Source organism: Amblyomma americanum, chromosome 7, assembly GCF_052857255.1.
Source record: "Amblyomma americanum isolate KBUSLIRL-KWMA chromosome 7, ASM5285725v1, whole genome shotgun sequence".
Taxonomy (NCBI): domain Eukaryota; kingdom Metazoa; phylum Arthropoda; class Arachnida; order Ixodida; family Ixodidae; genus Amblyomma; species Amblyomma americanum.
The window spans coordinates 132,917,461-132,943,800 of NC_135503.1; the positions used below are offsets into that span (position 1 = coordinate 132,917,461).

General features: G+C 52.1%; 1 protein-coding gene across 1 annotated transcript in view; it reads left to right on the forward strand.

The window, feature by feature from the left end:
* Positions 1-730: 730 nt before the first annotated feature.
* The window catches only part of LOC144098071 (uncharacterized), a 30,172-nt gene continuing 4,562 nt past the window's right edge, over positions 731-26,340 (forward strand). The window contains exon 1 of the mRNA XM_077630627.1: positions 731-765. Coding sequence (XP_077486753.1) covers positions 731-765 — 35 coding nt within the window. The remainder of the gene's footprint in view (positions 766-26,340) is intronic.

A 26,340-nucleotide genomic window follows, 5' to 3' on the forward strand; every position in this document is an offset into this window, starting at 1 on the left:
CGCGTGCACGCTCAAAACTAAAGCTTGCGAATTCTAAAAACAAAAAAAAACTTACCAGGGCCAGTAGGGCTCATAAGCCTCGAAGGCCCTGCCAGTGCACTCTTAGTATTGGCTGTCGCATAGCGGCTGGCTTGCCAGTGATTGAGTCCACCAACGCCTGAAGCTTTGGTGGATCTGTAAAGCGTCGCAATATAATACGTAGCATTACTCTGATGCTAATGTTGACTGCTGCCACGATCCGCTGCCACCGGAACGCGGATGCACACAACGCTGCTAAAAATGTTTGACTGCATGCGTAATCAAAACAAATACTTACTCGCCATGACTTCTTCCATCTAATCCGCAGATATCGGCAAATGGTGCCTCTTGCCGTTAATCATAAAATCCATTGCTGTTTTCTCCAACGATGGGAGCGGGGTGCGCTGCTTGGCGAGGCAGCAGAAGTTGTGACAGGAGCACGTGTGACCGGTGTTTACAGTCAAATGCGCGCGCCAGAAGAAAGGCGGCAGAAAAAAAAAAAGCGCCCCTCGGAGCGGCGGATGGGGGCGCTGCATGCACACCCCCGCGGGGTGCATCTTGTCCTCGATGTTGACCCCCGTTGGGGCACCACCGCCGCGGTGCGCAGAAAACCGCGCTGATTTCGGGGCTCACCCGGTGCAAGGTGATCGAGGATGCTATAAAGGGGACGCACTCATTGACGGTGGAGATAAACCCGTAGTCAAGCGTCGACATGAAGACGCAGAAGGCGGGAACGAGAAGGCCGAGGCAAGCACTACGGGCCACACTCCTCCCGGAGAAGGCGAAAAAGAATCCACCGAGCTAGCACCGATGACCGTGATGGACAGCGACAGTATTATTGCAGCTGCAAAGCGTCCTCACGACGCAGGCGAAAATGGGAAGGAGCTTAGTGCCGTTACTGTGGACGAGCCGCCAGCCAAGACGACTGTCGGACGGCGTCCTTCCTTTCGGCCGCTGCCGAACACTTCGGCGGCGCGCAGACGGCGGAAACGCCGCCTTTGCCGCCGTGAGGACCGCCCTGTGCTAACGCACTCACGATCAAACCGCAGCTGTGAGGTGAGCGCCACGCCCCCGTTTTTTTCCCGCCTTACTATGATGACTATGGATAAGTCAATTCTAGTGGCAACATTAAATGTCCGTGGGCTTGCCTCAAGGAAGAAGCAGAGTGAACTGTACCGCCTGTTAAGCGACTTTGACCTTGACATTCTTGCAGTGCAGGAGAAGAAAGTCGAAGGCGACGTGGAAACCGGGGGCATGGTGCAGCAATTCGTAGCGCGATACTGTGCTATTGTGAGCCATTCCGTGGGATATTCTTCAGGCTGCGCAATTGTTTGTTCGACAGAGTCTAGGAGCCAAAATAGAAGCCGTTACGTCATGCACGATAGGACGGTTTCTTGTATGTTATTTCTTGTTATCGTCCTTGGAGTGGCGTGTAATCTGTTTGTATGCGCCGGTGGTTGCTGGGGAAAGGTGCAGGTTTTTGAACAGCTAAAACAGTATACCGAGTGTAATAGGTTCGTCATTCATATTGGTGATTTCAACTGCGTTGTTTCAGCCCGGGACAAATCTAGCGGCCGACCGTACAAGGATGCAAGCACCACTACCCTAAATGAAATAATAGGGAACAGTAGTTTAGCGGATGTGGCTGAATACCTTGGTGGTGGAAGAAATACACAGTACACCCATTTTCGGGCTTCGAGCCACGCTCGTTTGGATAGAGCATACGTAAGCCTTGATTTGGTACCCTTTTGCAAGGAGTACGGAGTGAGCGCTGTTTCATTTACTGATCACTGCTTAGTCAGTTTTTTTAGTAGCAAGCACGAAAGAAAGGAAAAGAAGCTTCGAGTGGCAGTTATGAAAATTGATTTCAAAATTACTGGATGATGGAATTTTTATGGCAGACGTGATGACGCAAGTTGATGCAATGAATCATATGGGTAATACGACGTGCAGAGAAAAATTGGAGAACTTCAAGCAGACAGTTAAAATCAAAGCATTGGAGCGGGCGAGTGCTATACGCAGACAAAAGGGGGCAGAGGAAAAAACGATGCGCAGAAACTTGGAAAAATTGATCAGTGAGGAGTGCAGTAGACCCGGCATGTTCATGGAAGATATTCGCGCACTAAAGCATAGTATAGAACAGTTCGACATCGAAAGATACCACCGTGCTCTCGTGCGGGCGAGAGCTGAAAAGCTGATAGCGGGGGAAGTTCCGTCAAAAAGAGCATTGGGCTCAGTAAAGTGGAACGCGCGGCGTAATCAGATAGCGGAAATTGAAGTTGGTTGAAAAGTTAGTGTTATAGTACTGTAAAGGGGTGAGCTTAGAAGCGAATGCCGAAACGGGTCACCGTCGTGCCCTAACGAGGGCGCGGGAAGAGCGCCCCGTAAACCGACATTACACGTTGCTGGCGGGAGTCAGACTGGCCCCTCTCCTTGAAAAGCGGGGGGGGGGGGGGGGGGGCGTTTATTATCTTTTCCATTTCCCCCGTGCAGCTGGGTGCCGCTGAGAAGGCGCCTGCGGTGTCCTTAGCGTCTGCTGCCTTGGGGAATCGTCACACCCCTCCCTTTGTTGCGAAGCCTCCTGCACGGTACTGAGGACGAGCCGTGTCTTGTTTACGCCTCTACAGTCCGTAGTAGATAACAGGCTTCCGGACCCGGGTAGACCGGCAAAGCTGGGGGTGCAAAGGGGCCGCACTTGACTGCTGTTGCCGCGCCGAGGCTGTTGTAGACGGCTCGGTGCTTAATGAGCAGCGAGGTGGGGACAGCTGTTCCGTGTCCGCTGCCACTGCTAGTGCAGTAAGAGGCTCCTCGTCGTCTGAGAGACAATGATGTTTGGAATGCCATGTGTGGAAAATATGGTTCGCAGGCATCGAATTGTGGCGTCCGCTGAAGGTGCATGAACGGGAACCACCTCTACCCATTTAGGGTAGGTATCGACTAGGACGAAAAAGTAGTGTCTTTGAAATGGACCGCCAAAGTCGACATGCAGTCTAGATCACGGTTTCTTCGGAAACGGCCACGGATTAGACTGTGCTTTCCGTCCCATTCTCTGGTGTTCTTGACAGATTTTGCAAAGTTGCACTTTCTGTGCGATGCTGCTGTCTAGTCCTTCCCACCAAATGTGGCTCCGTGCGACTGCTTTCATCTTTTCCACGCCTGGGTGAGTTTCATGAAGGAGATCAAGAACATCTGCTTGTAGTTCTTTAGGAACGACGACTCGTGTTCCTCGCTGGGTGCAGTTCTCATGAACACTAAACTCTGTACGGTTCTTCTGAAATAGTGTCCAATCACTTCCTCTTGGCAGCTCTTCACCAGTAAGGAGCGCCAGTCGTAGGCGTGACATAACAGGATCACGATCTGTAGCTTTGGCGATGGCGGATGGTGAAAGAAGTCGAGGATATGCACTTTAAAGCATGAAGATATCAGCAGGCTTGGGTACTGTGCCTGGCTCTGTAGGAAGCGGTAGTCGGCTCAGCGCGTCGGCGTTGCTGATGCTGGTGCCAGGGCAGTACATAAGCGTATACTTGTACGCTGACAGGGTAATTGCCCAGTGTATCATTCTCGGTGATGATCTGTCGGGAATAGGCTTGTCCTGTCCGAGAAGTCCCAGAAGTGGTTTGTGATCAGTCACCACTTCAAAATCTTGGCCCCAGAGATACTTATGAAACTTCGATACGCCGAAAATTAAGGCAAGGGCTTCTTTGTTCAGCTGACTAATTCTTTTCTGCTGGAAGAAGGCTTCTCGATGCGAAGGCAATGGGACGATCCCCTGTTTCATCTCGGTGTGCGAGAACAGCTCCGATTCTGTACGGTGAAGCGTCGCAACTGGGAACGATTTGCTTGGAAGAATCGAAATGATGTAGTACCGGCGCAGAAGTCAGGAGAACTTTACTTTCTCTGAAAGCTTGTTCCTCTACGCTTGTCCACTTCCAAGGTGTTTCTTTTGTAAGTAGCAGATTCAAGGGCCGGAGAACTGTCGAAAGGTTAGGCAGAAAACGCCTGTAGATATTAATGAGTCCAAGGAAGCTTTGAAGTTGCTTGACGTCCTTGGGACATGGAGCATTCACGTTAGCTTCTATTTTCTTTGGTGTTGGCCTCAGTCCGTCTGCGTTTATGACATGGCCCAGGTACTCAACTTCTGTCGCTAGAAATGAACACTTCTCTAGCTTGAGCTTGAGGCCTGCTTCCTGTAGACGCTGTAGTACACTGGCTACGTTGCTCAAGTGATCTGCGTCGTCCAATCCCGTTACCAAGATGTCATCAAAGTACACGGTGACATGGCGCATGTCTTGAAGCAATTTTTTTATTTCTCTCTGGAATATGACCAGCGCTGAAGCTACTCCGAAAGGTAGTCTGGTGTACTGGAAGAGGCCCTGAGGCGTATTGATGGGCACTAGCTTCTGTGAGCTGGTGTCAAGTTCTACCTGCTGGTAAGCGTCTTTCAGGTCCAGCCTCGTAAACTTTTTGCCACCTGAAAGTTTCGCCCATAGGTCCTCGACTCGCGGCACAGGATATTTTTACAGCACTGTGGCACCGTTAATTGTGACTTTGAAGTCGCCACATATGCGCACGCGGCAGTCTTGCTTGAGCACAGGAACAATTGGGGCTGCCCACTCAGACGTTCTGACGGGTGTAAGTACCCCTTCTCGTTGCATTCTTTGCAATTCTTCTGCAACTTTGTCTTGCAATGCAAAAGGAATCGTTCGTGGTTTGAAGAATTTTGGAGGTGAATCTTCCTTGACAACAATTTTGGCTTTCACACCTTTGAATGTTCCTAGTCCGTCCGAAAATACTTCTTTGTAGCAAGTAATCAGCTCATCAACGCTCGTAAGTGAGTCAACGGATCTGACGTCATTTAGGTCGAGCTGAAGCGCACTGATCCAATTTCGTCCGAGAAGGGTTGAGCACTGGTCCGGAGCTACAAACAAAGGCAGTGTTGCCTCTCTTCGTCCGAACTGGAATGAAACGGTAACCTTGCCCCTAACGGGTGTCAGTCTTCCGCAATAACTCTTCAGAATTACGTCTCATGGGTCTACTGAGAGCTCGGGAAACCGCTGTTGGAATGCGGTCTCCCCTATTACGGAGACACTGGCCCCCGTGTCTAGCTCCATTCTAAGAGGCCTGCCTGCGACTTGCAAAACTGCTACAAACGGAGGAATTGTTTTCTCGCTGTTCATCTGCCACGTCTCGTAGACCTGTGACTGGATTTCAGGAAGATTTCCACTGTCCTCAAGACTGTGAACTGGCTGCTTTGTTTGCCTTCGCGTACTGCGCTTCCTTGGCACGTTCTTTTGCTTCGTGTCGGCAGCCTTTGAGCGGCATACTCTGGCCAGATGCCCGATCTTGCTGCATGCGTTGCACCGGGATTTGGCGCGCTGGCATACTGTTGCGTAGTGCGGATCTCCACAGCGATAACAACTTATCGTCTGTTTCATTCGCTTCCTCATCCCACTGTGAACTGTCTGCGCTTTGGTCATGCCCTGAGCTTGCATCAACATGCTTGAGTCTCTTTTAGCCGTCTCCGTTGCAATTAGGAGCTTGACTGCTGACTCGAACGTCAGGTTTGGCTCTTCAAGCAGGCGTCGTTGCATTGACGCGTCATTAATGCCGCAAACGAGTCAGTCCCGCTGCATGTCAGGAAGGAAGGTGCCGTGCTCACAGTTTGTTGAAAGCTTTTTCAGTTATGCGGTGTAGTCGCTGACAGACTCCTCCGGTTGGCGAGAGCGACTATTGAGTCTGAAGCAGCAGACCACCACGGAAGGCTTCGGAATGTAGTGGCCCGAAAGCACGGAGAATATCTCGTCGATAGAGACTTAATCTGGAGTTTTAGGCGTCAGCAGGCTCCGTAGTACGGAGTAGGTACTGGACCCGCAGCATGTCAGGAACACGGTCCTTTTCTTCTCCTCTGGAACGCTGTTGGCGTCGAAGAGCAGCTTGACTCGCTCCAAGTACTCCGTCCAGGCTCCTTCCCCGTGGAATGGCTCCAATGCTCCGTAGGTCGGCATGGTTGCAGATGATGCGATGCCGGAAAACTTTTACCTCGTCGCCAGGATTGTTATAATATTTTAAAGGGGTGAGCTTAGAAGCGAATGCCGCAACGGGTCACCGACGTGCCCTAACGAGGGCGCGGGAAGAGCGCCCCGTAAACCGACAGTACACGTTGCTGGCGGGAGTCAGACTGGCCCCTCTCCTTAAAAAGTAGGGGAGCGTTTATTATCTTTTCCTTTTCCCCCGTGCAGCTGGGTGCCGCTGAGAAGGCGCCTGTGGTGTCCTTGGCGTCTGCTGCCTTGGGCAATCGTCACAGTTAGTGACACAGCAAAAGATATTGAGCGCGCTTTCTTCGAGCACTACTGTGGGTTATTTGCTAACTGCTCAGTTGACATTCATCGTTTCAAGAACGACTTCCTGTTGTTGATGCCAAGCCTAGACGACAGTACGAAGGAAATATTGGGGGAAGCTATTTCAGTAGAGGAAGTGAAAAGCGCTATTGAAAGCATGCAGAAGGGGAAGTCTCCGGGCCCGGATGGTCTGACCTCAGCTTTTTTATAAACGTCTAAAAGGAATAATTTCACCAGTCTTAGCTGCTGTCTATAATGAGGCATTCGATTTCAATCTACTGCCGCCGTCCTTCACATCCTCCCACACTGTTCTTATACCGAAATCAGAAGAACTCGTTGTATTGCGCGGAGTAACTTCTTACCGTCCAATTTGCCTCACAAATGAAGACTATAAGATAACGGTGAACATTTTGGCTAAGCTATTGCAGACAGTCATTACCGACCTGGTGGGGCCGCATCAAACGACGGCATTAAAGGCCGATCTATATTCTCAAATATACATGTAGCGCGTAGTATCCTCGAATGCTGCGATACAATGGGCACACAAGTGGCAATGATTGAAATTGATCTGGAGAAAGCGTTCGATAGGGTGCCTCATGAAATTCTGTGCATTTGTAGCGGCGCTGATGAAGTTGGCGCGACCTGCCTCGCGCAGACCAGAAGCTCTCGCTCGTGCAACAGAGAACGATTTCGGCAACGGGCCTAACCAGCGACGTCAACAGCCCGCTCCGCCGGCTTATCAGTCGCGGCTACCGGGACGTCCAATACATGCGGACTTCCTACCACATCTGGTGACACCGGACGACAGCCCCGACGCACGCAACGCCGCTCCCACCAGCTCTGCACTCCTGCCCGTCCTGTCCCTCCACTTAGCCTTGACTCTGCACGCCTACTGTTCGCACCCGGCTTTCGGCAGCTTTTCATCGCAATGTACGCACCTCCCATCCCATCCGGTGAGCTCCTTCAGCCGTATCACCGCCGCTTCCTTCCTCGGCTGCCCGGCCTGCCCGCGTTTTATGCCAGGGACCCCGTTTTGCGGCTGGCGCTGCTGGACTCGCACTTTCATGTCCAGCCAGCTGCTGAGCTATCAGCACGCCAGCCGCGAACTCCCACCCGGTCTCCTAGCAGAGCTGCGGTTGCCGCCACCCGGTCCCGACACATACGCCGATTTCACGAAGTGCTTGACGGCATATTTTGGCTTGGAGCTCCCGTCGACTCTCTGCGCTCCTGTTCCGTACTCAGCAGTTGCGGCGCCACTCGAACCACCACCCCTGGCCGCATTCCCTACCCGAGCAGTTTCGGCTTTCCCTCCGCCTGCTCCTACGTCGGCGCCCCACCCCCACCGGTCTCTCCACTATCGTCGCCACCGTATGTGCCCCCACTCACGGTTCGGCAAGTGCCACGCGAGGACGCGTCGGTCTCTTGCCCACCTTCTCAACCAGCTGCCTCAAACTACACCCCGATCTCTCTCAAGTTTGCTTCACCGGCCCCTATGGACGGCCATCCACTTGTGATCTCCCGTCCCACGGCGCCTCCTGCCCAGCCCTGTTTCCCAGCTGTGGCGCCTGCCCTTGGGCCATCACCAGCAGCACCCTCTCTCGACCCGGGCCCGGACTCTCTTCTAGTCCCACGTTCGCCTGCTCCCTCAAACCCGACCACAGTGAGCACAACTGTCATTCCTGTCGCGAGGCCCGCATGCACGCCACCCGCAACGCCTGCCAAACATCCCTGTCTACCTGGCGCCTTCACCAGTGCATGTGCCTCCGCGACAAGCGAGACAGCCCTACCGTATTCTTGCCATTCCGACAACTACGCCCCGGACTTGCTTCTTGTGCCCACAGCCACCCGTCCCACTGCCACAGTGAGCTCGGTTTTGCATCAAGCCGCCCCTCCCCGTCGACCACTTTCCTACGAGGCAGTCCGAAGCCCACGCAGCAGACCTCCAGCCCAGTATCGTGTGCCGTCGTTTCACCGTCGCCAGCGGCTGAGGCATACCCTCTTCTTCTACGGCAGCGGTTTCCGCACGCCATCCCTTCGTCTGCACCCGCTGTGACAGCGCAAAGCCCGTATCGCCCGTAACACCCGCCGCGGGTGCATTTTCTGCAGTGACATTTTCCGGCCTGCTTCAGCCCAACTGGCGGCCCCAACAGTATACCTTCCGACTGCGGCACGCCTAGCTCTCCTCCTTTTCCTCGACTTCTCCCGCCTGTTCCTCAGGTCATCATCCTCATCCTTTGGCTCCATTCGCCCTTGGCGCAGCAGCCAGGCTCGACCGCCTGAGTTTGTTTCACCCACCCGGCGGCCTTCACGAACCTAACCGTGTCCTGGACTTGATTCACCTGTACAAACTTGTACATACTGTTTTTTTTTCCTTTAACGCGCACCGCGCTAGGGGGGGGGAGCATCTGTAGCGGCGCTGGCATCACCAACGGCGCTGATGAAGATGAAGTTGCCGCGACCTGCTTCGTGGAGACCAGAAGCTCTCGCTCGTGCAACAGAACGATTTCGGCAACGGGCCTAGCCAGCAACGTCAACAGCCCGCTCCGCCAGCTTACCAATCGCGGCTACCGGCACGTCCAATACATGTGGTTCACCCTTGTGGGGTGAATTGGGGAGATAAGTACGTTCTCCCCACTCAATCGCGGCTGACACGGTTGAAAGCCGCCCGGACCCCACCCCGTGATCGCGTACGCTACCGAGCGCTCGCCGACCACGGCGGGCCTTACTCTGAGGGAACAAAGGAACGACACATTGGCTGACACAAGCAGGCATTTATTGCTACAGAAACAATAACGCCAGCTTGCAACAAGGTAAGCTAATGAATCGAGGTCGTCCGACTCACCAGCAAGGTTCCGAGCGAATGTTCGCCCGCGCTAGGGCAAGGGATATAAACTCCGCAGGCCGGACGGGACGAGTACGGGAGCCTGTCTCCCCGTCGCTTCTTCGCCCCGCCGGCGAAGAGCGGAGCCGCGAGCGACGCGTCCTCTCGCGGCGATTATCCCAGCCGAAGACCCTCTCCCGCGCGCGGGCTTTGGCAGTCTCCGCGCAGCGATGCTGGCGCCCTCTCTTGCCAGTTAATGTAACTCAAGGGATTGCGCTCAGCCTCGAGGTGAGACCGCCGCTGCACGGTGCCTCGCGGGAAAGCAATCTCAGGGGGCTGCAGGGCAGGTCCCCACATCCCCCCAACCTTAAATAGACCCACGCGCCTGAAGGTACATGCTATGGAGGAGTCTCCTGGTCTTCATGTCCTTGAGGCACGTCTTGCAACGGAGGTCACGTCGACAGCGTCCACGCAGACTTCCGCGGTATTCCGAAGGCGGCGTGAAGGTCTCCGCTGGGACGACTCGCATGGCCCGCGGACTACCGTGTCCGCAGGCCCGCGAATCGAAGGCCGGTGGGAAAACTGCAGGCCAGGATCCTGCAGTAGTCGCCAGGGCAGCAGCAGCCGGAGGTGACTGCTGACTGGTCTCGCCACAGCTGCCCCGGATGGATGCGGCGAACAGGATACAGGCCGCTCCGTCGCAGCAGGTAACAGCGAGACGATGTGCACCGGACAGCAAGCCTGGGTCGCTCCACCGGATCTGCAAAATTGCCGAAACGCTCTCGGCGTGCCTTTAAAGGGAAACTGAGGAGGAATTGAAGTTTGCTTGTATCGATAGAATAGCAGCTCCTGATCACAAAAACACCACTCTTACTGAAAACAAAGCTCTTGTAATGTAGAAAATAGCAAGAACCAAAATATAGGTGTCGCCGCCACAGGCCAATCTCGCAACTACAAGCGTGATGACTTCCTAGGACAAGAGGCGCCACCTTGGAGGAATTTTCTTTACTTCATGGAAGTCGCGAATCTCTGAGGCTGGCAAAGGAAGGTTGCGCACCGCACCGCTAGTTGTCAGAAATCACGGAGTCTGCGGTTACGTCACTTCGTTCTGAGGCGTCATAAGAGTTGCCGTGGCGTCATAAGAGTTCCCTGAATTTGAATCAGAGCGGCGGGAAAAACTTTTTCATCTTCGAATCCAAATTTCGTTGGAATAAATGCATCTTTCGCGCCCGGACAAGCGGCAACAAAGCCATGAAATGCCGAACTATCAGATTTTGCTAACAAAAAAAAATTATAGAGTTCTCCTCAGTGTCCCTTTAACATAGGTCACGGGAGGGGAAACGGCATCCGCAAGGGCCTCGTGGCACAATGCCTAACTCGCTAGCAAAACGTATCGGCGGCTGTGCAAACGCAAAGTTCGAGTGAACAAAGCCCTTTCTTGAGTTGAACGAGACTGCTAAGTTCGTGCGAAGTTACAAACAAACAAAAAAACGGGCGGGCAGCAAAGTGCGCCCCCTCTCAACGACACGGTCCGGTGGTCGCGTGTCTTTTAACGTGGTGCAGGCAGCTCTGAAAAGCCTCAGGCCTAACGACCACTCCGACAACGACCGTGACCACAACAAAGACCCGAAACGGGTTATGTGCGCGCAGCCACGAGGAGACGTCAGCTTTGTGGGGTGGTCCTACCCCGCTCACTGCACGAAGCAGCTTCTGAGCGGTCGGCGCCCACTGTATCGGACGGTGTCGGAGCGCCCGGTGCCGAGCTGCAATACCAGCGAGCTCGTAGCGGCACCCGTGGCCCCAGGCCACCCGGCTCCCGGAGTCGCGACTCCCAGAGTCGAAAAAGAGACAGAGAAAATATATACAGAAACTCGAACCACCCACGCGGCTTCCGTACTCACTCGCTTCGGGCTCGGCGACTCCGCGGGCGCTAGGCCTCGTGCTCCCTCGATGTGGACCAAGTGATTCTGACGAAAAAACTCCAGGGAAAAATGTGCTGAGCATGACGAAAAGTTCAAACATGCTGCAGCGCAATACTCGCACTCAAGAAAGCATGCCGCAGGTCCTAGCCATCAAATTCACTCTAGGCCTAGCACTTGTCAAGTCCGGACAAAGAGCGTTCCTCGAACCGAACCGACAGTCGTCCAATGTTCCAAGAGCAGGCCCCACGTTGGGCTGCCAGATGTGGGGTGAATTGGGGAGATAAGTACGTTCTCCCCACTCAATCGCGGCTGACACGGTTCAAGCCGCCCGGACCCCACCCCGTGATCGCGTACGCTACCGAGCGCTCGCCGACCACGGCGGGCCTTGCTCTGAGGGAACAAAGGAACGACACATTGGCTGACACAAACAGGCATTTATTGCTACAGAAACAATTACGCCAGCTAGCAACAAGGTACGCTAATGAATCGAGGTCGTCCGACTCACCAGCAAGGTTCCGAGAGAATGTTCGCCCGCGCTAGGGCAAGGGATATAAACTCCGCAGGCCGGACGGGACGAGTACGGGAGCCTGTCTCCCCGTCGCTTCTTCGCCCCGCCGGCGAAGAGCGGAGCCGCGAGCGACGCGTCCGATCGCGGCGATTATACCAGCCGAAGACCCTCTCCCGCGCGCGGGCTTTGGCAGTCTCCGCGCAGCGATGCTGGCGCCCTCTCTTGCCAGTTAATGTAACTCACAAGGGATTGCGCTCAGCCTCGAGGTGAGACCGCCGCTGCACGGTGCCTCGCGGGAAAGCAAACTCAGGGGGCTGCAGGGCAGGTCCCCACACCCTCCACACATTCTAGACCATTTGAATGTGGGTAGAATTATTCGAAACGGGGTCGCCATGGCGTACCAGGATTGCACGACAAGTCTAATTGTCAACAAGGTGGCGGGTTCACGCCTTCCAGTCAAGCGCTCGGTGCGTCAGGGTTGCCCTCTTTCGCCACTGTTTTGTTTGTATATAGAGTCATTTTGTTTGAGCGCAATACAGAGCGATTGAATGCGCGGTTTTGAACTGCATCAGTTAGAAGTCCGACTGTTGGCTTATGCGGATGATATAGCCATGTTTCGTAATGATTACGACAGTGTAACACAAGCTGTTAAGTGTGTTTAAAGTTTTTGTGCGGCCAGCGGCAGCTCGGTAAACTGGAGTAAGTGCCTGGGATTCTGGCACGGGGATTGGCCGGAGGCCCCAGACACTTTTGCCAACATGAGTTTTACTACGACTCCTGTTAAATACTTGGGAGTTCCCCTTGAGTGTTACAAAGACAGTGAAGCCTACTGGAGGAGTGAAGTGGATAAAATGAGAGAGAGAGTAAATAAATGGAATGGATGGAATTGGTCAATGTTCTCGAGAGCCACAGTTTGCAACATATTTTTAGTGAGCAAACTGTGGTATGTCCTCCAAGTCTTGTATTGCTCCAGGGTTCATATCCAAAAATTTCATCGGGTGTTTGCAGTGTTCATGTGGGCATCTTCTTGGGAAAGATCAAGCCGCACCAATTTATTTCTACGAGTTCGAAATGGAGGACTCAGTTTGTCACATTTATTTTTGAGACAGGTTGTCAATCGGTTTTTTTAAGCGAACTTTATTGCACCAGGGCATCAATGATGGGTGATGGTGTGATGAATCTCTACTACATCATTCATCACACCTTCACCCGCCAATCGGGTTTTATTTCTTCGGGACGTTAAGCACCCGTTCCTACACACTGTCAACTTCGCCTGGGGAAGCACTTGCCTAATATGGTTGCCTCTGCTGGCAGTACGCCCGGTGGAGTGTATGGTTTTCTACGCGAAGTTGTGGTTTCATGTAGGTTTTTGACGGCGCGGTTTTCTCTCGAATACCTGAGTGAAGTCAACCGGAAAAAACTGTATAAGGACCTTTGTAGTGTGGTTCTCCACGTGCCTTTATATCGGTCCCTTTACAGGGAAGGTATAGGTAACAAGGTACTAAAGCGTGTTAAGGCAATGTTAGTCCCGTCTGGTGTTAAGACTTTCTTTTTTTAAATTACACACTGGAACTCTGGCTGCCAAACCGTGGATGGCTGAAAGAGGTTTTTTCGTTCCCTGGGGCACTCACTGTATAATATGCAGAAAGGAGGAGACAATTGAGCATGTTTTCCTTCAATGCTGGGATGCTGTGTTCCTTTGGAATGTGCTCCAACGCACAATCAAAAAAAGAATTTCCTCTCGATGGGTATGGAATTCGCTACTTGCCAATTGAAAGTGATGACGGTACCCCCTTTTATTTGATCATGTTAATTGCCCTACACAGCATTTGTAAATGCAGAATGGCAGTAAGGGACGGCGATCTCGATGCAAGACTGGCACGTCAATATTTTAAAGAAAGCATAAGGAATTTAGTTCAGGAGAAAAAGATGCTGGAATGGATTCGAGAGTGGCTGTCACGTGTTGAATTATTATTTATTTATTTACAATACCCCTAAGGGCCCTCGTGTGAGGGTATTACATAGGGGGGGGGGGCGATACAAGCATAAAAATATGGCACAGGCATTAGAAACAAAATACACGTAATAATTAATTAAAAACTAGTAATGTACACAAATAACAACAACAAACAACGCAGAAGAAAATACTCAGTAAATGCAGATAATACAACAAAAATACCAAATCTGTTAGTCCATGGTTTGTTTTAACGAATGCTGAAACGATTGTGGGTTAACCTCAGTAGCTATGTGTGATGGCAAGTTATTCCAATCTATTATAGTGCGAGGAATGAATGATTTCGAGTAGAGCAATGAACGGCATGTGACGCGTTTTATTTTGTTAACGTGGTCGCGGCGAGGAAAACTGCAGGGTGTGGCAAAAAGAAGTCGTCGTGGAGGGTGGGATGGTGATACAGTTTGTGAAGCAAGGTTAGGCGAGCGAAATGGCGTCGACATGATAGCGGTTCCAACTCGGCACGTTGTTTTAATGCTGTGACACTGGTGAAGCGTGAATAATCTGAAAAGATGAAGCGAACAGCACGGTTTTGCAGGGATTCAAGGTTGTTTATGATGTAAGCTTGATGAGGGTCCCATATGGCAGACGCATACTCAACTTTCGGGCGGATTAGCGTGATGTAAGCAAGATTTTTTAAGTGTGAAGGCGCGTGTTTGAGATTACGCCTAAGAAGGCCGAGTGCGCGATTTGCTGATGCTAAGATTGTGTTAATATGGTAATGCCAAGTTAGGTCAGACTGAAAGTGAACTCCTAGGTACTTGTAAGTTGTTGTAAGTTCAACTTTATCGTTATTGAGGAAGTATGTTGTAGCAATTCGAGTGGAACGGTTAGTAAACGACATTAACTTTGTTTTAGATGCATTTAGAGACATTAGCCAGGAAGAACACCAAGCCGTTACAGCGTCAAGATCAGTTTGAAGTGATTGGCGGTCGGTTTCATTAGTAATATTACGATATATTACACAATCATCCGCGAATAACCTAATTCGAGACGATACACACTTGGGTAGATCGTTAATAAAAATTAAAAAGAGCAGAGGGCCAAGTACACTTCCCTGGGGGACTCCAGATGTTACGGGGACAGAAGACGAGTTAAAGCCGTTGACAGAGGTGAATTGTATTCTGTTATCGAGGAATTGTTTTATCCATGAAATAACGCTGGGATGGAGATTTAAGTTTGTCAATTTGGTTAGGAGCCTGTGATGGGGAACGCGATCAAAAGCTTTAGAATAGTCTAAAAATACTGCGTCAACCTGTAAGCCAGCGTCTACTGCGGAAAATATGTCGTTAGTAAATCCAGTGAGTTGAGTGTCGCATGAATAACCCCTGCGAAAACCGTGCTGGTATTTGAAAATGATATCGTGCTCCTCTAGATAATTAATTACTTGAGTATGAATTATGTTCCAGGAGTTTACAGATGTTGCTGGTTAATGAGATAGGGCGATAGTTAAGTGGAATGGTGCGGTCTCCGGATTTGAAAATGGGTATTACTTTTGCTGTACGCCAGTCGTCAGGAATTGTACCAGATGATAATGATTGTGAAAAAAGTGATGTCAATACTTGATAGAGGTTTAGAGAGGCATTCTTTAGTATTTTGTTATTAAATCCAAGGTGATCAGAGCTAGTAGTAACATTGAGGTTATTCAAAAGGGCTAGAATTCCTGATTCGTTAATGATAATTTCTGGCATGGAAGTGACGGAAGATGACTGTAACATGGGCGAGGAAGTGGTATCTTCATGGGTGAACACTGAGACGAATGCGTCGTTAAGAAGCTGTGCACACTCAGTTTCAGTTACAGGATCACCGTCAGGATTAGTTAGTACGATTTCGGGGTGGGAACTCGGATTGATGACGCGCCAAAATCTATGACAGTTATTGGTTAACATGGTGGACAGGTCGTGACTGAAGAAATGATGACGAGTTGTATTAAGCAGTGACTGATATTCATGATCGCAATGCCTGTACTTTGTCCATGATGATGGAAGACCTGTTTTGACTGCTTGGCGGTACAAGCGTTTTTTCTTATTATTAAGACGACGAAGGCGATTTGTGAACCATGGTGCATTTCTATGATATCTGATGGTGATGACCGGCACAAACTTGTCAACAAGATTAGTTAATGTGTCTAAGTGATTTCCAATTTGTTTCGACAGAGCGAGATGAACAGTGAGCTAGGAAGTCCTCCGAAAATGATTGCAGTGCAGAGTTAATCCCATCGAAATTAGCGCGGTTGTAGCAATGAATTCGCTTAGTGGATGTTTTCTTTCTACCAAATGGACGAGTGATGTACCCGGTGATGATTTCATGATCGGATAGGCCTTGTAAATGCAAGATATCGAAACAAACCTCAGGGTTATTTGTTAGGACGAGATCAAGAATATTTGCCGTTGTGGCGGAGCGGCGGGTAGGATCAGTGATAAGTTGAACAAGCGAAAAATCTAAGCAAGTATGAAGGAACATGTGGGCTTCCTGGTCACTGGGGTTAACCGTAAGATTAGGCCAATCAATGTTTGGGAAGTTAAAATCACCAAATACAAGGAAAATGGAGTTAGGAAAACGCACGTATAAGTCACTCAATATTCTATGAAATTCACCTGAAAATGTGGCAGTCATATCTGGCGGTCGGTAGAAGGCAGCAATAACAACATCAGCAATACCAATTTTGCATCGTATCCAAACACATTCAAGAAAAGTAGTGACAGTGATCGGGACAGCAAATATTTGTTTCTTTGTAGCAATAAGGACGCCACCCCCTTTTCTATTTTTTCTATCACAACGAAAAAAGCAAAATTCGGATTCACTGAGAAGAATGTTAGCATCCGGAATAGTATCGTCCAACCAAGTTTCAGTTAATATCAGAAGTGAAGCGCACGTTGAATCGACGAGGGAAGAAAGGGCAACAGATTTTGAAAGTACACTTCGGATATTAGTGAAAAGGAAACTACTGCTATTCTCTGAATTAAGACGAGTGTTCAACGAGCATGAAGACGCTGGAAAAGATGAGGTGGCCGTTGGAACCGGTCAGTCGGTCGTGGAAAGACTAACTGGCACCGCTCGGCCACTGGCGACATCCCACAGATACGTGTCCTTATTGATATGCAATTTATCGAAAGCCAAACGCACGCGGTCACCATCTTTTTTAATCGTTTTCGAGAACTGCAGCAGCTGTCGACGTTTGTTACGGACAGCAAGCGAATAATCACGTCCGATGCTAAAATTTGTTTCCTTTAGCTTGCGGCCGTTACTTAGAATGGCTTCAATTTCTTTATCGTTGATAAACTTCGCTATAATTGGCCGTGCCTTCTCGGTCGAGAAACGGCCCACACGATGCGCCCTAGCAACGGAAGTAACAGTGACTCCAAGCTTAACGAGGCAGAAGTCGTTGACAAGTTGCTCTGACGTCTCCCAACTTTCAGACGAGTCACTATCGGCGATACCATAAAACAGAACATTTGAACGGCGCGACCGGTTTTCTAAGTCATCAATTTTATTGACGATGTTAGATAACCCACTTTCGTGATTTGCAGAAGTACTAACAGATGAAGCCAATTCAAGTTTTGTTTCAAGTTCTTGAACACGTTTGGTTAGATTTTCAAGGTCTGTTTTCAGTGTCGCATGAATGTTTAGCACTTTTGTTACCGCTTCAATAAGAGTGGCGTTGCTCGCTTCAAGTCGTAATACGGTTTCTGCCACGGTGTCTAATTTCTCTTCCTGCGCCTTTGTCATGGGCCCTGGGTTTACTTCTACGTCCCCACTGAGAAGCAACAAGCGCAGAACATAAACAATAGCAGAGCAAGCACGCTTGAAAGGGCTGGGCGGCCACGACACTGCCAAAAGGCAAACATCATTGCATCGGTAACACCGAGTTTGGAGATAACTAACCTGTAGAAATACAGATGATGAGCGACGAGACATTGTGGCAGCGTCGTGGTCCAGAGCGTCGTCCAAGCGTGCGCGCTTTTCAAGGGGCGGAGTAGGTAGCATCGTCCCATGTTGCCCGACGAGCAAAGTGAACGTGTCCAGAAACGGCGGCGGTCGGAGCAGCAGACTCGAAGATAAGTCGCAGCAGATTGGCGGTTCATCCAGGCCACGGAATTTGCGCACGCACGGTTCTTCGTCACGGGTATCAGCTAGCTGTACTGCGGGCAGCGACAACAGCTGTCCCAGGAGTGGCAGCAGCAAAACCTGTAGAAATACAGATGATGAGCGACGAGACATTGTGGCAGCGTCGTGGTCCAGAGCGTCGTCCAAGCGTGCGCGCTTTTCAAGGGGCGGAGTAGGTAGCATCGTCCCATGTTGCCCGACGAGCAAAGTGAACGTGTCCAGAAACGGCGGCGGTCGGAGCAGCAGACTCGAAGATAAGTCGCAGCAGATTGGCGGTTCATCCAGGCCACGGAATTTGCGCACGCACGGTTCTTCGTCACGGGTATCAGCTAGCTGTACTGCGGGCAGCGACAACAGCTGTCCCAGGAGTGGCAGCAGCAAAACCTGTAGAAATACAGATGATGAGCGACGAGACATTGTGGCAGCGTCGTGGTCCAGAGCGTCGTCCAAGCGTGCGCGCTTTTCAAGGGGCGGAGTAGGTAGCATCGTCCCATGTTGCCCGACGAGCAAAGTGAACGTGTCCAGAAACGGCGGCGGTCGGAGCAGCAGACTCGAAGATAAGTCGCAGCAGATTGGCGGTTCATCCAGGCCACGGAATTTGCGCACGCACGGTTCTTCGTCACGGGTATCAGCTAGCTGTACTGCGGGCAGCGACAACAGCTGTCCCAGGAGTGGCAGCAGCAAAACCTGTAGAAATACAGATGATGAGCGACGAGACATTGTGGCAGCGTCGTGGTCCAGAGCGTCGTCCAAGCGTGCGCGCTTTTCAAGGGGCGGAGTAGGTAGCCAACGTTACTAGTAACGTTGTAGGTAGCATCGTCCCATGTTGCCCGACGAGCAAAGTGAACGTGTCCAGAAACGGCGGCGGTCGGAGCAGCAGACTCGAAGATAAGTCGCAGCAGATTGGCGGTTCATCCAGGCCACGGAATTTGCGCACGCACGGTTCTTCGTCACGGGTATCAGCTAGCTGTACTGCGGGCAGCGACAACAGCTGTCCCAGGAGTGGCAGCAGCAAAACCTGTAGAAATACAGATGATGAGCGACGAGACATTGTGGCAGCGTCGAGGAATTTTAGCATGAGCGTGTCCGCACATGTTGGGCCACCGCCGTTGTTTTAACAAAGATGTTGATTGTGTTTTAGTGCTTATGTATGAATATGTGTTTTTTTTCATGTGGGCCAAACTACCGGCAATAAAGAAAAAAACAGTGGCGCAGTGGAAGCGTATTGGGTCCGTAACCAAGAGGTCCGTGGATCGAAACCACGGTCTGCTATATTTTTTCTCTCACTCCATTTTACCTGACGTACTCCGTCGCATGCCAGCATGTTGACTGAAATTAAAATATCTTCTTCGTCCAGCAGAGTGGCGCTGTGAGAGACTCTTTAATGAAGAAACAGAGAATTTAGCCGGCGTTTCAATATCGCTGGCATGCTACTGTGCGTAGGGAGGGGAATTTGGGAGATAAAGACTGAAGGAGAGCAGCGTGGAAGAGGTGGAAAAAAAAACGAAGATAAAATGCAGCCATGAAATGGGTACTAAGGATGCAGTGGCGAGTATTGATGTAACCTATTGTCGTGCGCGGCTGGCTTGGACACATCCGGAGCCTCAAGTAATCACGTACGGAACGCCGCCTGTATGTGGACAAGAGTGCGTACGCTGTGATCCATTTCCTTTTGACTCCACATGGAACTAACGAGTCAAGCGGACGGCGACGGAGGGGAGTTCGGGGTGCGCAGACGACCCAGCTTGGCCGGGCCGCATTGTTCGCAGCCCGCTCCGAGAAGCAGCAACGAAGGCGCGTCGGCTTTCATCCCTACCGCGGCGACGCTGCCCAAGGCCATTACCCGGGCGGCGGTCGTTCAGTGTGTGGCTAGGAGGCAATTTTGAAGACGCGTTCCTCGTGTTCACTGTGAGCGCTTATCAGCTCCATATGACTGCCAGGCACTTCCTGTGCACGTGAGGCATCAGGAAGAATTGGGGAGCGGTGGAGCCTTAAGTGGCACGGCTTTCGACAATCTGTGCGGCCCTCGCATGCTCTTTAAGCGAGTAATCATGCCGCCCCGCGGGGGAGGATGGAGTGATCCGAGAAGGGAATTGTTAGTATTCGTGACAGTGACCTGTCCCCTCTCCCCAATCTTTGATTGGGCGTGTTTTACGCTCCTCTGTCTCTTTTTCAATGTGTTTGCCTCTCCCATGTGTTTTATTGGATGTGTTTTCCTTTCCCCGGTCCTTGATTGGATGCGTGCTTGTGTTTTGACCTAATTGGTTGGTGTCCCCACTGAGGGCGGGGACTTAGGGATTAAAAGAAGACGTTTTGGTGGGACCGGGGGTTGATTTCGTCTGGTCACTCTGCGGATCAATCACTATGTACAGAGTTGTTCTCCTTGTTGTACCTTCCGTTCTGTCTTAACTATTTTATGTGTGATTAAACAGTTTACTTCCTGAAGTTCCACGAGTAATGTGACTGAGCAAGTTTAGAACCTCAAGACGTCGGCATCCAACAACTTCTACCTTTCCCCTTCGGGCTGACATCAAGGAAGAGAAAGGGGTAAAAGGAACTCAACTGGCGCAGTCGACAGGATTGCGACGTCTTCCTACTCGAGGCAACTGAAGGAGGGCGGAAGTACAAGGCGGCGGACGAGCTATAGCGTGGCACGTCCAGAGGAGAAGATTTCAAGAGTGACAGCTGGTCAACGCCGACGTGACGGTGAAGGTCCAAGTCAGCGGGCAGCTGAAGGAACCAGGTGACCAGAGTCAAGGAGGGCGCTGTTGATCAGGAGGAGCCGACGACGACGCGGATCAAGGAGACGAGTTCCAACCGGGACCGTGCGGCGCAGCGACCAACTTCCGGGCCAGTCTTCCATGCTGGGGCACCGGCAGCCTCGTAAAGCGGAGCTTCGGTAGCCAGGCGAGTACCTTTCTGTTTCTGTCGGGCTTGTGCTTATGCCAAAGCCTTGGGTTTTGAGAAGTGACAGTGTTAAACAGAAAGAGATGGAGAACGGGGCAGGAAACGGAGAGTTGGCAGCCGCGGGTCAGGCAAATGAGGGTCCGACGTACCCTCTGACAGTTAGCGCGCCGGTGCAACAAATGACCGAGTTGCAAGTGCAATTACGAATTGCTGAACTAGCGGTGGAAAAGGAGCGGTTGGCTTTGGAAAATACAAGGCTGAATCTTAAGCAGAGCGGAACAGCGGGTGGGCTTGGTGAGAGCGCGGGAGCGAGCGGAAGAATGGACGAGGACAGAAGGTTGAAATTTGCTAACCTTATGAAAGGCGTCCTCACGCCGATGCCGCTTCAAGAAGCCCTGGTACCAGGGTGGTTCGAGGACGTAGAGGCCACGTTGGGGTCATACGAAGCTCCAACCCAGTGGTGGGCTGGACTAGTTTTGCCACACCTAAGCGAGAGGGCACGCCTGCTACTCACGCGGTTGTCCGCAGAGGAAAGGAGCGAGTACGCACTCCTGAAAGCTAAAGTGTTAGACGGCTTGAGGCTCACTGCCGCCGAATACAAGCGTCTTTACTCATCCGCGAACAAAAACCCAAATGAGACGTGGGAGCAGTTTGCGGTACGCCTGCAGAACTACCTGGAATACTATTTAAACAGCTGTCAGGTAACTTCGTTAGAAGAGTTCAAACTGCTAGCCGTCGCGGACCGACTAAAGGAAGCCCTCAGTGCAGAGGCGAGAGCGCACGTTGCTCTAAATGATAAGCCAGGGTTCCTAAAACCTAGTGAGATTGTCACGCTGGCAGAAAACCACGACGAAAGCCGAAGATATAAGGTCGGGAAAGCAGCGAGCGCGGCGGTGGCGACGAACGAGGCAGTCGAGGTAACACAGCGCGACGGAACCCAGTCCCGACCAAACAACACGCGGCCCCGGGGACGTGGACAGTGTTTCCATTGCCACGGGCATGGGCACATCGCAATATTTTGCCCGAAAAGACAAACCGCGGAAAAGCCAGACATGGGGGGCGGACGCGCAGACCAGAAATCAGTAATCGCCCGAATATCGGTCCCCTTGCATGACAGGGAGACAGTGCACGGCTCAGTGGAAAGACAGCCCGCGGAGGAGAAAGTCAGCGCCGGAGAGGTGACATTGTTGAGTAGCGGGAACGCTATAAGTGCGCGCATTGACTCAGGGGCCGACATCACGGTCATCCGCAGGTCGCTCGTGCCGCGATATGAATGCACGGGGGCAACAATAAAACTCACCGGGGCTTTCGGAAAGCAGGTTGTCGCGGAGCTGGCGTACGTTCCCCTAGTGACAACTCAGGGAGCACCGCGAGTATCATTTGACCCGTCGGAGCGGGGCATACTGTGCGCAGTCACAGACGAGCTTATAACTGGGATAAGCGCGTTAATCACTCCCGAAGACTATGAACAGCTTCTGAGCGATCGTGTCCATGCGCAAGAACAGGGAGAAGCCGAGGGTTCTGACGAAGAAATCGAAGAGAGGGAGAAACGGGTTGACGAGGTTCTAGCGGGCGCGGTAGCAGCAGATTGCAGCGAAGGGGAAACCGCGGTGGCACAGACGACGCGGCAACGGTTTCGCGAGGCGCAGATTGGAGACGAATCACTCCAGGAAGCGTGGGCTCAGGCTAGAGAGGGAACACACGGCATGGCGGTCCGGGACGAGCTTTTGTTCCACCAGGAGCCTGTTGCTGGGCATCCATGTACTCAGCTTGTCCTCCCAACCGAGCGACGCGCAGAGGTGTTAAAAATGGCGCACGACTCAGTGTGGGCAGGTCATCTCGGCGAGCGGAAGACGCTTCAGCGGATAAAGGCTTCATTCTTCTGGCCCGGGGTCACACGCGACGTGAAGCAGTACTGCCGCTCATGCCACTCATGTCAGGTGAAGTCGCGTGCACGCACAGCAGATCGAGTGCCGATCGCGCCGATCGCTAGACCAGAGGCCGCATTCCAAGTGGTAAACATCGACTGCATAGGACCGATAGAACCACCGTCAGCTCGAGGGCACTGCTATGCACTTTGTGTAGTGGACATGAACACGCGTTGGCCCGAAGTCGTGTGTTTAAAAGCGCTTACCGCTAAGGCCACGTGTGACGCTCTTCTGCAGGTATTCGCGCGCCTGGGAGTCCCTGAAACAGTGTGCTGTGACCAGGGCACAAATTTTACCGCAAAGCTTACACAAGAGCTTCTCAGAAAATTGGGCGCCTCTCCGAGGTTTTCCACGCCGGACCACCCTCAAAGCAACGGTCTGGTCGAGCGCTGGAATGGAACATTCAAATCCATGCTATTCCAGATTATTCAGGAGCACGGACGTGACTGGGATAGACTTGTGCCATTCTTGCTCTGGGCTTACAGAGAGGTCCCTAATGAGACGACCGGGCAGTCGCCGTTTGAGTTAATGTATGGCAGAATACCGACCGGACCGCTATCCATTCTCCAAAAAACTTGGACGGGAGACTGGGCAGTACCAGATTCTTTGGCAACGCCGGCGGCAGAGTACCTGTCAGCTTTGCGCGAGAAGCTGGCCGAGGCAAACGCAAAGGCTAGTAACAACAGCACGGTAGCGCAATGCAGGTACACTGGACAATACAACTTGCGCGCTGTCGATAAACACTTCACAGATGGGCAGCAGGTGTTGTTGCTTGAAAGGGATGGCGAGGGAAAGTTGATGTCCAAGTGGACGGGGCCTGTGACGGTAATGCGGAAGACGCGCCCGTACAGTTATCTGATCAAGCTCGACAATGGCGCATGTCGGACTGTCCACGCAAACAAGCTCAGAGCATACCACGCACGGGTGAATGTAGTAGGGGTGATATTCGAGGGCGACGCGGAGTTCGGCGACGTGCCCACGTTCCCCATGCGCTCAGTGCCAGGCGACGCGCTGCCGCCGGGTGCTCTCGAACATTTGAACGAAGCGCAGCGCCGATATCTAGAGGCACTGATCGAGGAGAATGGCCAGGTTTTCAGCAGTAGGCCCGGCAAATGCACGCTAGGAGCGCACAAAATCGTGCTAAAGGAGGGTGCTCAGCCACGGGCTGGCCATGCATACAAGGTCCCGATGGCGTATCGGAAGGAAGTGGAGAGGCAAGTAGATGAGCTCCTGGAGTGGGGACTAATATATCCCGTTGAGAGTCCTCATGCTCACCCAGTGGTTTGCGTCGCTAAAAAAGATGGGGGGCTGCGCCTGTGCTGCGATTATCGGAAGTTGAATGCGATAACCGAGCAGGACGCCTTCCCGATGAGCCTACCGTCCGAGCTGCTGTTCCGAGTAGCGAAGGCCTACTTCATCAGCCTAATAGACATGCTGAGAGGCTATTGGCAAATATCCCTTGACGAGCAGGCACAGGCCCTCACGGCATTCGTCACTCCGGTGGGGCAGTACGCATGGAGGGTCATGCCCTTCGGGCTTCGAAATGCGAGTTCGACATTTCAGAGGGTCATAAACCAGGTCCTAGCACCGCACCGCGAGTACGCATGCGCCTACATAGATGACCTCGCGATTTATTCAGACACCTGGGAGGAGCATTTGAGGCACGTTCGGGCGGTGCTCGCTTGGATCGCAGCCGCCGGGTTCACCGTGAACGCAGGCAAATGTCATTTCGCGAGACGAGAAGTCGAATTTTTGGGCCATGTGGTTGGGTCGGGGAAGCACAGCGCTAATCCAGGAAAGGTCAAGGCAATAGACGAGATGCCGAGGCCCCAAACAAAGAAGGAGCTCAGAAGCTTTCTGGGCTTAGCTAACTATTACCGACAATATGTCCCCAACTATTCTCGCGTCGTGCTCCCACTGACGAGCTTAACTAACAGGCGGACACCGCAGCGGCTCCCATGGGATGACGAGGCGCAGAAAGCTTTTGATGAGGTGAAAGCTTGCTTGAAGAGCGCATCCTCACTTCATGCGCCTGACCCAAGTAAGGAGTTCGTGCTCGCAACCGATGCTTCGGACTACGCGGTGGGTGCCTGCCTTGCCCAGTGCGATGACGAGGGCCGCGAGCAGCCTATCGCTTTTCTGAGCAAAAAGCTAAGCCCGGCTCAGACCCGCTGGGCGACTATCGAGAAGGAGGCTTATGCCATCATTTGGGCTTAGGGCGACTTGAAGTCTGGTTGTGTGGCGCACAAATTAGGGTCATAACGGACCATAACCCGCTCAAATATTTGACTCTGAGTAGTCCGCACAGCGCCAAGCTGACACGCTGGGCACTCGCTCTGCAGAGATTCGATATCCGGGTCGAGCACAAAAAGGGGGAGCCAAACGCTAATGCCGATGCAATGTCGCGACTCGTAGCTGCCAACTAGAGGCGTGGGGGTATCCAGGGCCTGGAGTTATGTCATGTATGGAGGTGTACCCTGAGGCTTTGGCAACGCATATGGTTCGGCAGCGGCAGATGGTGCTTCTTCGGCTCCGGGCCCGCGGCACGTTGGTCTGTTTTGGTTTTCTGTGTGTGCTTCATTCCAAGATGTTATGCAGCACACTTGGTGGGGAGGTGTCGTGCGCGGCTGGCTTGGACACATCCGGAGCCTCAAGTAATCACGTACGGAACGCCGCCTGTATGTGGACAAGAGTGCGTACGCTGTGATCCATTTCCTTTTGACTCCACATGGAGCTAACGAGTCAAGCGGACGGCGACGGAGGGGAGTTCGGGGTGCGCAGACGACCCAGCTTGGCCGGGCCGCATTGTTCGCAGCCCGCTCCGAGAAGCAGCAACGAAGGCGCGTCGGCTTTCATCCCTACCGCGGCGACGCTGCCCAAGGCCATTACCCGGGCGGCGGTCGTTCAGTGTGTTGCTAGGAGGCAATTTTGAAGACGCGTTCCTCGTGTTCACTGTGAGCGCTTATGAGCTCCATATGACTGCCAGGCACTTCCTGTGCACGTGAGGCATCAGGAAGAATTGGGGAGCGGTGGAGCCTTAAGTGGCACGGCTTTCGACAATCTGTGCGGCCCTCGCATGCTCTTTAAGCGAGTAATCATGCCGCCCCGCGGGGGAGGATGGAGTGATCCGAGAGGGGAATTGTTAGTATTCGTGACAGTGACCTGTCCCCTCTCCCCAATCTTTGATTGGGCGTGTTTTACGCTCCTCTGTCTCTTTTTCAATGTGTTTTCCTCTCCCATGTGTTTTATTGGATGTGTTTTCCTTTCCCCGGTCCTTGATTGGATGCGTGCTTGTGTTTTGACCTAATTGGTTGGTGTCCCCACTGAGGGCGGGGACTTAGGGATTAAAAGAAGACGTTTTGGTGGGACCGGGGGTTGATTTCGTCTGGTCACTCTGCGGATCAATCACTATGTACAGAGTTGTTCTCCTTGTTGTACCTTCCGTTCTGTCTTAACTATTTTATGTGTGATTAAACAGTTTACTTCCTGAAGTTCCACGAGTAATGTGACTGAGCAAGTTTAGAACCTCAAGACGTCGGCATCCAACAACTTCTACCTTTCCCCTTCGGGCTGACATCAAGGGAGAGAAAGGGGTAAAAGGAACTCAACTCCTATGGAATGATGGAGTGCATAGTCCGACGAATGGGCTGACGAAGCTCACTGCAAGAAGAATGCATGAAGGTAACCTGCAAATGAATTTAGAGCTTATCGATATGTCCAATGTCTTTTAAATATGTAAAAAGAAAGTTCATTGCATGTCTCTGTTGCCTGAAGCAGGCT